This window comes from Erythranthe guttata, chromosome 8, assembly GCF_056151865.1.
Source record: "Erythranthe guttata isolate IM_541 chromosome 8, IM_541, whole genome shotgun sequence".
Classification (NCBI taxonomy): domain Eukaryota; kingdom Viridiplantae; phylum Streptophyta; class Magnoliopsida; order Lamiales; family Phrymaceae; genus Erythranthe; species Erythranthe guttata.
In genome coordinates this window covers 13784047-13800758 of record NC_142540.1, presented here as the reverse complement: position 1 = coordinate 13800758, position 16712 = coordinate 13784047, and the positions used below count along the sequence as shown (strand labels likewise).

The 16712-nt window shown below is 34.9% G+C and overlaps 2 protein-coding genes across 2 annotated transcripts; both read left to right on the top strand.

Moving 5' to 3' along the window:
* Positions 1-8026: 8026 nt before the first annotated feature.
* LOC148768557 (uncharacterized) lies at positions 8027-8770 on the top strand. Its single transcript, XM_088821263.1, has one exon. The coding sequence runs from the start codon at positions 8027-8029 to the stop codon at positions 8768-8770; it is 744 nt and encodes a 247-aa protein (XP_088677389.1).
* A 2510-nt stretch (positions 8771-11280) lies between these two features.
* LOC105970547 (homeobox-leucine zipper protein ROC2) lies at positions 11281-16504 on the top strand. Its single transcript, XM_088821920.1, has 13 exons — positions 11281-11698; positions 11998-12179; positions 12861-12978; positions 13125-13313; positions 13418-13780; positions 13922-14023; positions 14342-14542; positions 14660-14840; positions 14963-15228; positions 15353-15442; positions 15530-15781; positions 15914-16034; positions 16222-16504. Exons 2-12 carry the CDS (start codon positions 12025-12027, stop codon positions 16022-16024), a joined length of 2028 nt encoding a protein of 675 aa, XP_088678046.1. The 5' UTR covers positions 11281-11698; positions 11998-12024; the 3' UTR covers positions 16025-16034; positions 16222-16504.
* Positions 16505-16712: the final 208 nt, after the last annotated feature.

Below are 16712 nucleotides of genomic sequence, written 5' to 3'. Positions count from 1 at the left end.
CCACCAAAAATGGATGAATTGGAAACGAATAAGTGCTACGGAAATACGATGCATAAAACAAGGGGTCAATATATGTATATCGTTCAGTTTCGGGAGTATTAAAGAGCGCAACAACTACATGACAGCAAGGGAAACCAGTAATTTGCCACATCCAACAGGTACAAGTTCTATTAAACAAATCCACAATAACATGCAGATCAGAATGCACTTGAATAACTGTTCCAGTTGACCTTCTCACATTCCATGTCCTTCCTGCATCCACAATATTGCTAAGCACCTTTTCCATCTCTGGACACAACATCTTTTTGAAACCCTTCGATTCTGTAATCCTTTCACATACTTTATCCGTTACCCATCCCCGAATGCAGTCAACCAACTCTGTAATCGGCAGATGTCGGAATTTCTTCATTGCAGAATTCCATGACTCTACTGCATTCGAATATAACTCACCATACCTACGGGTCTTAGAGTAAGCATAAGTCCAATTATCAAAAGGCAACTCCGACAAGAAATCAATAACTTTTTTCAAACCACTTGATTTCAATTTGTCAAGGTTCTGATGGAAAATTTGCTTAGTCGGAGCACATGCACAAGCTGTAAATTGTCTTTCTAACATATCCCTGTAATTAGGCGGCATCGCACTCAACCTATTCTTCAAATTATTCTCTAGATGCAGAATGCAAAAATAATGATGACAATGGGGAAAAATGTCTTTAACAGCTTCCAAAATGCCTCGTTGTCGATCTGATACAAATGTCAAAACACTATCTGTATTAAGTGCAATTCTTAAATTATTCATGAAATAATCCCAATAGAAATATTTTCATCCCGTATAATAGCAAATGCAACTGGATTGAGACCTGAAAAAATAAAACACAAGAACTAGTATGTTACCGTCACTGACAGTAAAATAAACTATCACTGAAACTAAAACTGAAAATATAAAACTCACTATTTCTTGCATCTTTCGCAATGGCACTTAGAAGAACACCCTTGTATTTTCCTTTTAAAAATGTGCCATCCAAGACGAGCATTTGATGACAGAACTTAAATCCAGATAAAGATGCCCCAAAGCTGAAGAAGCACCGCTTGAACGAGTTATGTGCATCATCAACTTCCACGTCGAAAACACTATCGGGATTACAACGTCCAGCTTCGCAAAAGTACAACGTGAGGAATGAAAAAGACAATGCTTCATCTCCAAATATACAACTCATGCTAGCTTCAATAGTTCTCCATGCTACATGATAGTTAATAGTAATCTCGTAATCCTTCTTCGCTTTAATAATAACATCATTAGCACACATCAATGGTTTTGCCTGCATATTCTCCACAATAGCTTCACCTATAATCATAGAACCCATTCTTAACTTCTTCGCCGCACTAAATGTTGATCCACATATGTGGAATTTCTCATAATTATAAGTACGTATAATCAAAAAATCAGTCGAAAATTCAACTGAGGCATGAATTCTCCATAAACAATTTTTCGACTCTCTGAACTTGCAAACAGCTGTCACTCCCCTCTTGTCATTTTTATTATACTTGAATTCAAATCCAATCTCAAATGCAAAATTCGACAAACTTTTTCTAAATTCTAGCCGCCCCCCACGAAATACTTGACCGACATCAGTAATCAAGTTTGCCCAATGTGAACTGAACAAAATCTTCTTTGTGCAGGAAACACTAAGTGGATTACATAGTGAATTAGCAATTCCAGTGTTTGCTTGAACATCAAAGACAGGTAATGTACTGGGAGAACATGCCATCGACCATGTTTCAACCAAACTGCACGATGACTGAACTACCTTCACAGTAACTTCATCTTTTAGTAAAAAATCACCAATCGTGGGGACATGATATATGAACGCCAGCTTATCACGATGCAAGTATTCCCATCGTGAACATACAAAATCCACAATATGAGCATATACCATCCCTATTCTAAGCTCTGTAACTGTATAACATTCACCATATTTTAATAACAGCACAACAGAAGGAGTCGTCATATCTGCAAATTCAACTATACATTAATTATATTATCATTGACAGTAACATAGGTATAAAGTGAAAAGAAAGTCAAATCTAAGCAACGAAGCTATGTATCCATCAATTGCAACTATACACTAACTGTACTGTTACTAGCAGTAACATAATAACAAAGGGAAAAACGACTGTCAAGGTATAAACTAATTGTATACTCAAAATTGTACTGCCAGTTACAGTAAAATTATAAAAACTTACTGTGACAACACCAAACACTTCATTTAATGAACGTGTTATTACAAAACAAACGTAATACATCCCAAAAACTTTGAAATTATCCTTCGAACAAAAACACACACAAAAATTCCAAAAACTCAACATAATTCAAAACATACAAAAACGAAACGTCAATATTTCCAATTTCCCATAATTCACATTACGATCGTTTTGCGTATTAAATTTGTTTTTGAAAAATAGCTTGACTATGTTCGAATTCATTCACGCACCGTACTTATCTGCAGTGGAGATGAAGGTATAACACGAGATTTAACGAAACTCCTTGCAAGAGAGAAGCGAATGAAAATATACAGAGAGAAACCTTATGTTCGGACGTGTAGAGAATATTTAATATCGAGCTTAGGGTTCAATTAATGAGCAGCTCATATATGAGGGCAAAACGGTCATAAAACAGTAATTTGCCTTTTTTTAATTAGTAAGACGTAAGTGAAGGGCTTATGTGTAAAGAAGAAAAGGGCCCTGAACCAAGAATAATAAAGGTGTATGGTTGGGGACTTTATCACAAAAACCCCTTTTTATTTCACTTTTTTAAATGGTTTATATTTACAAAAATTGAAATCCACTACATACACATCGAAAACGACTAAATTTATCGAAAACCACTATGAAATTAAAGTAAAAATTACTTTAAAATAAGTATAATCTACATTAATATTAACGTAATCTACTCTGTAATTAATGAAAACCACTATGTAATTAACGAAAATTACTATGTAATTAACAAATTCCATTACAAAAATTCACAAAAAACTTATCAATTAACAAAAACCACTTAATAATTAATGAAAACCACTCTGTAATTAACGAAAACCACTGTATAATGAACGAATTCCATAACAAAAATCCACCCTATTATTAATAAAAACCACTTTATAATTACAATTTTGACTTCTTGATAAATGGGGAGTCATCACCAGTAGCTTCTCTAGCTTCTCAGGGGTTGCACAAAAACACGAGTTTGTTTGGCCTATCGATACCTATTGAATTCCATTCGTTTGTGAGAATATTGGTTTACGTACTAATGGCATTTTCCTGAATAGTCCCGCATGCTCCTGCCCATCGGGTCTTAATCTCTGTTTTTTGACGCTGTAGCAACAGATTCTTATCTGCGATTTAGACAAACAAGAAAAACTTGCACAAAGATAGTTTTATTGAATTAAAAATAAATATTGCTGGTTACAAACTCTAATTTAATCCTCTGATTCTTCTCTCAAGAACAATATGCGTTTGACTTTGAATTTCAGAGTCGGGTCGTTGACTTGATCTTCTCCGGATTTGATTTTGATTTGAATAACGTCTTCCGAGGGTCTTGCGACTTGAATCTCGGATCGAAAGCAAAAGTTTGACGGGTTTTCACTTGAAGATCTTGGAGTTCTTGATGGATTTGGCCTTTCAATCTTCCTTCGATCTCGATTTGTTGAAGACGCCCTCGATTTGATGAACAACGCCTTGAATTTGATGAAGAACGACTTGAATATTGTAGAGAGAATTTTCTCCTACGGTTTTTTCTTCTTCTTGAGTTGTGTTTTGAATTGTGTAGAGAGGGTCCCTATTTACAGTGGTAGAATAAGAGTCCTACATAAATTCTTCTTAATGGCGTGGCGCGATTTGACTGGCTCCCTTTAAATTGATATTTATCTCTTATAACTTGGAAGAGAAGAAATAATCCTATTGGCCAATAATTAATTGATAATTATCTCCATAACTTATTTTGCAAGATAAATTATAATTTAATTTAGACACAATTTAATTGGCTTATTAATTAACCAATTAATTAATTTTATGCGTCTATAAATGCCCCCTCGAGACTTGTTCACGGACAATGCATCTTGGAGTGAATGAGTCTCGATAATTGCTCAACTTCAATTGCAGCTTGATCTAGTAAAGCACATATATCTTTTGAAATCATGACTGAACTTAGAGAGATTCTAAGTTGCCTACGTACCCTATAAAGGGATCAAGTCATAACGTAATTCAAAATATATCCTTTTGAGGAATGTCGTGCACAGTTTATACTCTTGTGGACGACAAGGAGAAACATTTGCAGTTGAAGCTCGTGCTGAAGGAGCATTTGACTTGAATTTGTATATTGTTATGCTCGTATCAAGAAGACTTGACTTGATTTTGATATACATATAGTTTATGCTCGTATCGAGGAGCCTTGACTTGATTTGGATATATAGATAGTTTATGCTCGTATCAAGGAGCCTTGACTTGATTTGGATATATAGATAGTTTATGCTCGTATTGAGAAGCCTTGACTTGATTTGGATATGTAGATACTTTATGCTCGTAACAAGGAGCCTTGATTTGACTTGGATATGTAGATAGTTTATGCTCGTATCAAGGAGCCTTGACTTGACTTGGATATGTAGACAATTTATGCTCGTATCAAGGAGCCTTGACTTGATATGTATAGCTAGTTTATGCTCGTATCAAGGAGCACTTCATTTGATTTGGACATGTAGACCTTTTAAACTCGTGTCAAGGAGTATTTCATTTGATTCAGACATGTAGACCTTTTAAACTCGTGTCAAGGAGTACTTCATTTGGACATGTAGACCTTTTAAACTCGTGTGAAGGAGTGTTTCACTGTAGACCTTATAAACTCGTGTCAGGGAGTGCTTATTTGATTTGGACATGTAGACCTTTTAAACTCGTGTCAAGGAGTGTTTCACTTGATTTGGACTTGTAGAACTTTTAAACTCGTGTCAATGAGTGCTTGATTTGATTTGACTTATCATATTGCATAGGATGTTGTTTCTTCAAAAGACTTGCCCCCATCCTCATGATCTTCTTGTTCTTCTTCAACATGTTTTTCTTTGAGCTGGGATGACTTTTGGAATAAAGGTTCTTCGACTCCATTTGCAGTTATGCTCAACTCCATATCATGTGCTCGAGTGGCCAACTCTTTAAAACTTTTTAGGTTGAATTCCTTGAAGGATATATCGGAGTCCCCATTGCATTCCTTGGATGCACAGTTCAATAGCTGATGTCTCCGGCAGTTGATCCTTGCAATTAAGACTCAAATTTCTCCAACGGTTGATGTAGTCAATGACAGGTTCCTTCTTCCATTGGCGGGAATTGGTGAGCTCAATCATGCTAACACTTCTTCGAGTGTTGTAAAAGCGGTTGATAAATTCTTCCTCTAAGTGCTTCCAACTATCAATGGAGTTTGCCCCCAAATCAATGTACCAATCAAACGCATTGTCTTTGAGAAATCGGACGAACTGCTTGACAAGGTGATCTTCGTACGTTCCGGCGTCATTGCAAGTCTCCACGAAGTGTGCCACATGTTGCTTGGGGTTGCCTTTGCCGTCAAATTGTTGAAACTTTGGAGGTATGTAGCCCATTGGCATCTTTAGATCATCAATACTTGGCGTGTAGGGCTTGAATTAGGTCGATGGAGACTTAGAGCTTCCTTCAAACTTGTCTTTGATGGTTTCACTGATCAACGTCATTTACATGAATCAGCCCTTCGGAAGAAACTTGAAGTTCTTGAGTTGGAGCCTTCTCGTTTTCAACTAAATGTTGCTTTGTGGATGTCCCACCTTCGTCTTGAGCATTTGTCTGATTTTTCACAATTTGAATAGCATCAACTTGGTCCATCTTGTCGATCAACTTGGTAATTTGAGAATCTTGTTGTTGAACATGCTTTGTGAGTCCCTCAATAGCCTTGGCCAAACTTGCAATTTGCTCTTCCATGGTTGTGGCGTTTGTTGTCATGACAGATGCCACTTCTGAGTAGCTTGATGTTGAACGAGGTGTGGGCTGCGAAGTCTCTTGTTTCAAACCTTCCACATCTGCACTTGCGTTGACAAGAGGTGGTAAGACTTTCTCAAAGGTTTGGGGCGTCGAGCTAATCTCGGAGGATGCTTGTAGCGTCTTGTCCGCACTCCTTGTAACTACGCCCACACTTGATGAATCCGAAGGTAGCAGTCTTCATTGCAAACGTAGAGCAGTCACTGCAATTCTTCGAGGATCTTCGAGAGAGGGAAGAGATGAGAAGTGTTCCCACCGGGCGTGCCAAAATTTGTAGCAAAATATTCTTATCTGCGATTTAGACAAACAAGAAAAACTTGCACAAAGATAATTTTATTGAATTAAAAATAAATGCGGGTTACAAACTCTAATTTAATCCTCTGATTCTTCTCTCAAGAACAATATGCGTTTGACATTGAATTTCGGAGTCGGGTCTTTGACTGGATCTTCTCCGGATTTGATTTGGATTTGAATAACGTCTTCCGAGGGTCTTGCGACTTGAATCTCGGATCGAACGCAGAACTTTAACGGGTTTTGACTTGAAGATCTTGGAGTTCTTGATGGATTTGGCCCTTCAATCTTCCTTCGATCATGATTTGTTGAAGAACGCCCTCGATTTGATGAAGAACGCCTTGAATTTGATGAAGAACGACTTGAATATTGTAGAGAGAATTTTCTCCTACGGTTTTTTCTTCTTCTTGAGTTGTGTTTTGAATTGTGTAGAGAGGGTCCCTATTTATAGTGGTAGAATAAGAGTCCTACATAAAGTCTTCTTGATGACGTGGCGCAATTTGATTGGCTCTCTTTAAATTGATATTTATCTCTTATAACTTGGAAGAGAAGAAATAATCCTATTGGCCAATAATCAATTGATAATTATCTCCATAACTTATTTTGCAAGATAAATTATAATTTAATTTAGACACAATTTAGTTGGTTGATTTAATTAACCAATTAATTAATTTTATGCGTCTACAGACGCCACAACAATGGAGAAACATGTGCTTTTGAATTGTGTATTTGAATCTCTCTCTATTTTATTAAATGCGTATTTGAATCTCTATTTTTTCGACCCCACAACAATGGATAAACTTGTGCGTATGTGCGAATATAATGGCCGTTGAGTGTGTGTGTGTGTGTGTGTGTGTGTGTGTGTGTGTGTGTGTGTGTGTGTGTGTGTGTGTGTGTGTCCGTGTGTTGTGTGTGTGTGTGTGTGTGTGTGTGCGCGCGCGTGCCAGAGAGAGAGACGTATATAATATATGGCAAATATATTAAATATCTTTTAATTATAAATTAGATATACATTATTTCTTAGTTATGGTACAATGGTGATAGTTAAGTGTTATTAATTAATAAATGTTGTTTTGGATTTATCTTAAAAATGTAAAATAAAATTGGGTTCATTATAATGAGACTTGTGTAATGAGGGAGTTTTGTCAAATTATCCCGGAAAAACATATTTAAAACTAAAATTGGATAGGAATGCAAATTCGGGAGGAAAATAATTATTTTCATTAATTTTAACACACAAAAACGGAAGCACAAAACAATCGAGTTTAATATGTTTTGTTTTCATTTTGAGTTCTACATTGTGGTTTTTTATTTTTTTTCTGAAACTTATGACTGCCATAACTCATGAGTGTGTCCAAGTGAAAGATTTTCTAGAATATGATGACGTGGTTTATCTTAATTATTTGCTAAGAAAATAGGGGCTCTTTAATAAAACCTCTCAAACATTATAATAAAAGGGTTTTTTTTAGGAGGTTTCTGACCAACCATCTTTATAATTCTAGGTTTAAATGTTAAATCTATTTTGTCAATAAGTCCATCGTTTTAATATATGTTCCTTTGGCGACTGAAAGCTAATATCATTCCAACCAATGCAGAATTATTTCGACGAAAAATCAGTTCATCGCCACTTTGCAGCACGTGTCACATTGAAGAAGAAACTCCCTTACATGTCATTCTAAAATGCAGGGGTATGGAGAAGGTGTGGCGGAGTCACCCATTTGATACATTGGAAAGCCACAACTATTCATCAATATGGAACTGGACTAGAAAATTGAAGCAATCACTTGATGAGGAAAATTTCAATATTGCAATGGTGGTTGCATGGAAGGCTTGGGACAACAGGAATCGAGCTATGAAAGATGAAGAGGTTATTAAGTCATGTGATTTGGTCAGTTGGTGCCGCCACCTTTTAGCAGCTTATAAATCTGCACAAATTTGCCCAAATTCGAGGATGCGGGATATACACCCTAGTGTTTGGAAACCACCCCCTAGTAATGTGGTTAAATTAAATTTTGATGCTGCATTTCCAAATGGGGAAAGTTTCTTTTCGGTGGGAATGGTTGCTCGGGATAGTTATGGTTCTTGTCTCGGTTGGAAAGTAACACGCATACAGGGAAATCTTCAACCTGTGGAAGGAGAAGCATTGGCGGCGTTGAAGACGATCTCTATGGCCAAATCGATGGGCTTAACAAATATTATACTTGAAGGCGATTGCCTCCAAGTGATAAATGCACTCAACAGCAGGGAGTGGGAATTCTCATCGTTCGGAGCGTTTGTGGAGGAATGCCTCAGCATTGGTGAAAGTTTTGATTCTTGTTCGTTTAATTTTGTTAAGAGACATGGAAACTTGTTAGCTCACTGTATTTCTCAAATTTCATGTACTGTTTCTATGGAGAGTATTGATCTCCCGTTGCATTTAGCGAATATCGCTTAATAAAATTCCCTTTTATTGTCAAAAAAAAAAAGATATAGGTCCTTGTGAAAAAAACTTATTAGAATTAAATGACAAGCACAACCAAACATTTGTTTCACATCGTTTATATAAAATTCATTCCAAAAATATCCCTTCACTACAAAATTCGAAATTTGCATTAAGTAAATTCAAACTGCATTTATCATTTTTTTATTCTGCATTTAATATTTTTTAATTTTTCCATCTAACGTTTTTAAATTTTGTTTGTTACAAAATACCGCGAAATAAGAGCACCAAGAGAAGAAAATGATGATCTAGCAACAACTGCAGAGCAACAACAATAGATGCATGACAACAGGTGGAAGACGAAGGTTATCTACGGGAAACATATAACCAATCCTAGGATTGTTCCCGAGCTCTTGTCCCGTCCTCGGATCCGGCACAATACAACCAAAATAATCAAAACTAATTCAATAGCCTAATTAAGCTAATTTTCTCACATAATAGATTATAAGATAGATTTGGTACATGAAGTACTCTAGGAACATAAATATTAGGGACTGAAACAAATCCTAGACTTTTACCGTGCAAAGTGGAATCATCAGCTATATGAATGTTTAATGGTTGCGGTGCAGGTTGAAGATTATAAAATCAGGATGTTCGATGAGTCATGTGGTTGCAACATGCAGAATCAAAGAGCCAAAATTGAGACTCAGTATGCAAGATTGAAAGAGTAATTGAAAAAAAATGCATTACCAGTCGTGCGAATAGCCTTAACTAATGTATCTCTTAGATCAGTTGGTGAGAGATGAATAGTTGATCCAGAAGATCGAGACTTGATAGAGTTAGGGTTTAGCGAATTACACTAACCATGTTTATTGCGATAGTAATAAGTCCCGATAGAATGGTCCCAACGTTTGCAGTAGTTGCAAAATTTGTTCACAAACTTCATTCTCCAGTGGTTTGAGTTGCCTCTAATATCCATAATTTGCACAAACAAATCAAAAATCTGAATTACACGCGAAAAGCTGATTAAAAATGATCTGAACGAAAAAGTAAACGGTCAAAAGTGAACTTATGCTGACTTGGCGAGTCACAGCGGAATCAGACCAGAAGATGAAGCACTGACGTGGCAGATGACAAAGCAAGAATCAGTTGACTGGGCGCTGACGGTGACCATGCTGACATCACGACGACGCATTTGCTTTAGGTGACAGGCGCATGTCTGTTGGAGCGCATGACGAGCGTCGAAGCGTGAAATTTTTGTGTTAGTGTTCCGATGGTGCATGAAGGTGCGTCGCAGATCTGACGAGCTGCCGGCTCCACCGATGTATAGAGCGTTAAAAGACAGTCGTGGTGGTACGTCCAAAAGTTGGATCGAAGTTATATAACCAAAAGAATGAAGGAAATAGCAGATGTTTATGGATTTTTTTGTCGCGGCTGGAGCGAGAAGGAAAAATAGAAAACACCTAAAATCAACAAAAAACCTAGTTGAAATTTTTATTTAATGACTCTCATGACATGTTAGAATACTTGAAAAAAATATCATAGTAAATAAAATTATGTATTCTTCTTTTATAGAGGCATCTATCTATTTGACATTCAGAGTACTTAGGTTTTATACTCCGCATATCTCAAAACTTATGCAAATTAAATCAACAAAAGTAATTAATTACTGAGGCGTGCATTGTAAGAGAATATGTAGGGCATTTTATGTATTGAACATATTAATACTAAATGATACATTTCACTAATAGCTTAATTTTTTCGTTGCGATAGTCATTCAACATAGTATCAGAGCTAGGCTAACTGAAAGGTCCATGCCCAAAGTTTTTAACGAGACCCATGTACACCATTTTTAATAGAATAAAAATCTCTTTGGCAAAAGCAAAAATAATAATAAAATAAAAAATTACTGAAATATATCATTGGTAATTCCATATTATTAATTCTTTTAATTTGCATGGCTATGATTTATCTTTTATTTTCAGATTCAAAAATTATTTTCTTCGAAATAATAGATAATATATCTCATTAAATTTGATGCGAATATAAATTGTGTCGTCCGAGCTAGCATCTTCCATATATGATGACATTTATGAAGCTCAATAAATATGCGTAAATTTTATACCGGTAAAAATTTATAACAATAATCCAAATTTAACGTTTATCTCTTTTGTTCTGACTCGTCACGAGTTTTGTACTCTAGAGGTATGCGTTGCGTGATTATTATTCTTTTTTTGTCAATTCCATTTTTTTTGGTTTGAAAAGATTTACAGAGAGGACTTACAAAGAAAAATATAATTAGATATGTGATGATTTTTCTATATAAACGGAACTCGAAAATAAAGTTTTATAAAACAACATACAATTAAATCTCTATAAATTAGTACAGTCGGGACTGGTAAAATTATATTGATTTAGTGGGATATTAAATCATCGAACTAATAATTTAGTACGTTTTCACCAGATCGGGACTGAAAAAAATTATTATTTAACGAGGGTATTAATTTATCGAGGTTCTACTGTATATATCTCTTAATCTCCAAACCCTAAGTTACATTTTTTTTTCCATTACAAAATTACTTCAAACTGTATTTAATGTTGTTTAACACCATTATAAACCTATAATAAATACTTCATCTCTAGATTTTCTTACCGTTAATTGCCTCTAGTTTTCTTCACCCTACTCTCTCCAAATATTCGGACTCTTTTTTTACAGCTTCTTATCTCTTTTGCTATTCTCTTATGATTCTCCTCTATTACTTTTCTTGGTAATTCTAATCTCTTTATCTACAAGAATTTGCTTCTTCTAATCACATCATTCTATAAAAAGCCCATACAAATTTATTGAATTAGCAGCACTATATATATGCAATTTTTGGTTGATTGTAAAATCAAAGAATTAAGAAACTCTTATTATAGATCTCAACCTACAAGTCTAAAGAGGTTACTCTAAAATCTTTCTTTATCAATAATTTTAGCTATATATGGTTTATAATTTTTTTTTTTTTAAATCTATGTTGCAAATCATGCATGCCAACACATCAATGGTCACACACATGTGTACCATTCATGAATTTAGTGTGTGATCATTGTTCCTTTTCTTTTGAGCGGAGTCAGAATTTTTAGTCCGGGGTTGAATGCGTTAAAAAAATTATGAGAGGGGCCGTCGTTAATGCTATTGTATACACACAAAAAAATATTTATTAAAGATATTAACTGTTATTGTTGCTATTTTTTTACAGGGAAATTAAAAAACCAACTTAGAAAACATGAATTCAAATGTTTCCGAAGGTGATGATATTCGAAGGACAAGCGATGAAGAAATTAACAGCAAATCGGATAACGACAACTCAATTGGAGACCAACGGCCCAGACGAAAACATTATCACCGCCACACTTCGCGACAGATACAAGAAATGGAAGCGTAAGAATTAACTAGCTGAAATGTCTTAATAATTTGCACATCTTACATCTGCAAAATTTTATATATTCCTTTTTTTTTTTCTCGAAAAAGTTGCGGTAGTTAAATTATATTTATTATTATTTTTTTATTATCAGAGATTTAATATTACTATACCTACACATAATTATTATTTTTTCTTAGCCGAATTTAGTATGAACACAAATGGTAACTAAAATGCATAGGTCCAAATAAATGTGAAGCTCTGTAGCACGGACACGTTTCGTGTCGGACACTAGAGGTCACCTGTCAGATACTATATAGGTCATTTTACAGTTTTTGAAAAGTTAGAAACATGTTTGAATAACAAATTTTCAAATATTTTTGTTGATTCTCTAATTATTTACAGGATTTAATGGTCAATTGCAGATTGATAATTCATATATAGCTAAGATTTATTTTGAATATTTTTGTATAAAAATACATAAAAATAATTTATATATAAATAAAAACTTATATATATTTATATAGCATATTTATAAATATACCCGTATAATTTCAATATTTACACGTTTCCCCCAAGCTCCCGTATCCCCATTTTTGAGATATGCCGTTTCCCCGTATCCCCGTTTCTATCTCTGTGCTACATAGATGTGAAGGCGATAGGCTACTTCTAACACACGTGTCACTTTGATTTATTCTTAGGTTTTTCAAGGAATGCCCACATCCGGATGACAGGCAAAGAAAAGAACTTAGTCGTGAACTAGGTTTGGAACCAATGCAAATCAAGTTTTGGTTCCAAAACAAACGCACACAGATGAAGGTATGCTATTTAATTTAATTTAATTAATTCTTCTATTTAGTATATATATGCATGCATGGCCACCTCATCTTAGAGCTGTCAATTATTTTTCCTAATTAATTGCAAAAAAAATAGTAGTTATATGAGGAGTTATTATTTAATTACAGGCGCAACATGAGCATCAAGAGAACACCAATCTCCGAAACGAAAACGAAAAGCTGCGTGCCGAAAATATGAGGTACAAAGAAGTACTAAGCAACGCATCTTGCTCGACGTGTTGCGGCCCTACTCCTATACGAGAAACATCCTTTCAAGAACAACAATTGGTCATAGAAAATGCGCGATTAAGACAAGAGGTAATTAATCTTTTTACGCTAGGTTAAAACTCAAATAATTAAAATTTTAAGTGAACCTACTAAAATTTATTCCTTGTTTTTTTTGTTGTTGTATTTAAATGTAGATTGATCACATTTCTGCTATAACATCAAAGTACTTGGGCAAGCCCGTGACATGCACGACGGATAATCCATCTTCTTCGTCAGCTCGTCGTTTGGTGTCTTTTGGAACTTCAAAGAAAAATGGAAGAAGTATTGATATTGCTATTGCAGCCATGGAAGAGCTCGTTAGAGTAGCTCGATTGGGTGAGCCATTGTGGGTGCCGAGTGTCGATAGAAACTTTAGTTTATTGAATGAAGAAGAATATTTGAGGTCTTTTACAAGAGTTTTCGGTCCCAAACCAAATGGATACAAATCAGAGGCTTCGCGTGAATGTGCTGTTGTTTCTATGTGTGCTACAAACATTGTTGAGATTCTCATGGAAGTGGTATGTACATGACTAATTGAGCTATGTATACTAGTTTCGATTTTGCTTAGTACTTTCCTTGAAATGAAAAAGAATTTTTTTAAAAGATTTGCTTTTGCCAAATTTATTTTGTATGTGTGTGCATTCAAATTTGTCGTGCAGGAACGATGGTCGAATGTGTTCTGCGGTGTGGTTGCAAGAGCAACAAATTTGCAAGTCATATCGAATGGAGTAGGTGGAAGCCACAATGAAGCTACACTAGTGGTATGATCAAATTGTAGTCTTACATAGATTAATTTAATTTATGAATCTTTAATTTTATTTTAATTTATATGTCAAATGTATCACCACGTAGCACGAACACGTCAAGATTTAATTTATGTATTTTAAAAATATATATAACAGACACAAAACACATGTTGAAATTGTGCCGTTAAATTTCGTAAAAAAATATGGAAATGCATTTTCAATAGTATATGGGAAAATACTCGAATTTTACTATGCATGTTTCGATTTTATATATTTTATGTTCTTGAATGTTAATTTGATTATTGGATAGTTATATTTTTTGTGTCGTCGTAGATAAATGCAGAGTTTCATGTTTCTTCGCCGGTTGTTCCAACTCGCGAAAGCTATTTTATGCGACACTGTAAACACCACGTGGATGGTACTTGGGCAGTGGTGGATGTTTCTTTAGTCCATTTGCACTCCACCTCCTTAATTACTTGTCGGAGAAGACCCTCCGGATGTGTAATTCAAGACATGCCAAATGGATGTTCAAAGGTTAAATTTCACAAAAAAAAAAAAAAAAAAAAAATTCGAGGGTTTGAAATAGGCTGTAAAAATGTTAGGATATATGTTCGAAAAACTTATATTTATATGGTGTATTCAATTATGTAGGTCACGTGGGTTGAGAATATCGAAGTAGAAGAAGGAGGTGGTCACAGTATATACAAGCCTCTAATTACCGCAGGTCTAGCATTCGGTGCAAAGCGTTGGATTGCAATTCTTGATGGATATTGTCAACGCGTAGCTAGTGCAATCGACATCCCTCCAAGCTCCAGCAATTCCAATTACTTAGGTACATATTTCTACGACTAATATTCTTATCGTGTGTGTGCATCGTCGTCATATATATCTATCACCAAAAACACTTTAGCCTAATCGAATGCTAATAATATTTGAAATATTTGTATGCGGTAGCAAACGAGGAAGGTAGGAAAAGCTTGTTGAAGCTAGCGGAAAGAATGATAGGTCGGTTTTGCAATGGAGTAAACGCTTCAATAAACAACACATGGACAACCCTCTCGGGGATTGGAAACGATAGTGTCAAAGTGATTACCCGGAAAAACGTGGATGACCCGACTATGCCATTCGGTATTCAACTCTGTGTTGCAACTTCTTTCTGGCTTCCCATTCCACCAAAAAGAGTTTTTAACTTCTTGAGAAATCTTAAACGAAGAAAGGAGGTACGTAATTATTATTTTAAGTTCACTTTTTGCGTATATGCTTTTCGTTTGAACTATATGTGCAATTCAATTTTGAAAGTTGTATAGTTGTATGTAACCAAAATATACAATTGGTTAATGGTAGTGGGACATGCTTTCGAGTGGTGCCGAGTTTCGCGAAATGGCGCACATTGTGAGCGGAGATGAAATAGGCAACCGAGTTGCATTATATCAAGTAATTGTTTCATTATTTTCTTATAATATCTTTAATATATATGATTAATTTACTAAAAGTAATGTACAATAATCTTGTGTTTGATAGGATATGAGTTCAAGGGAGGGGAAGATGATACTATTGCAAGAAAGTCGAACTGATCAAACAGCGTCTTATGTTGTATATGCTCCAATGGACCCGGTTTATGTGAATTCAACTATAGGCGGTGGAGATCCAAATCATGTGCCCTTACTTCCGTCGGGATTCGCCATTCTTCCTGATGGGCCCACCGGCGGTCAAGGCAGGGGAACGGCAGCTCAAGTTGACTCCGGAGGATCTCTTTTGACTGTGGCACACCAGGTTTCTTCTCCTTCCTTTATTTTTTTTTTCTTTTTTTGGTATAATTAATGAATGTTGGAATCATTTTACATGGGAATATTATATTATAATTTACATTCTATAATAAAAATAATGCATATATGATTTATACAGATTTTGGTTGATTCTTCTCCAAATGCAAAGATTTCAATGGGATCAATTGCAATGGCTAACCAAATTATTAGTTGCACTGTGGACAACATAAAGAAGGCACTGATTCCCTGATCTTGATTAGGTAATTAATCAACGAAACATTATCTTATCATGATTTATTTGATGCTATATTAACCGTTGATCTACACATAATCACACACACCCATGTGTATGTGTGCTTCACTGCTTTGTTGATTATCTCAGTTTTCTATACAATCTCTTATTTATTTTGTGCAAATGATTTACATTCATCAATCATGTGATTGCAGTGTGTATGTGTGGAGGTGGCAGAAAGGAAGAGATGTGGTTGAATAGAAACAGAGTTAAAAGACAGAGAACATTTTAATTTAAAATTGCTCGAGGGTTTAAAAAAACATTTTTTTTGGGAAATTTTGAATTTAGGGTTTTGCAGAACAAGATTTATGATTTATCACAGACTGTTGGTTTAATATTTCTGCTTATTTGGTTTTCTTTATTTGAAATATTCTCATGTGGACAATTATTTTCCTTGAATGGTCAGTTTGTTTAATTTTAAACAATTATTTATGCTTACAATCTATCTATCTATCTATATCTATCTATCTATATCTATACTATATATAAAAGGATGAATGGGCTTGGGGTTTCTTCCCTTTTATGTATGGCCTATTATACCCCTATGTTACTCAATTGTATCATTAAGTGACCATGGTCAATTAAGTAACTTAACAATTAAATAGTAAATAGATAATATTACATTTATCATTCTCTAGAAAGAAAA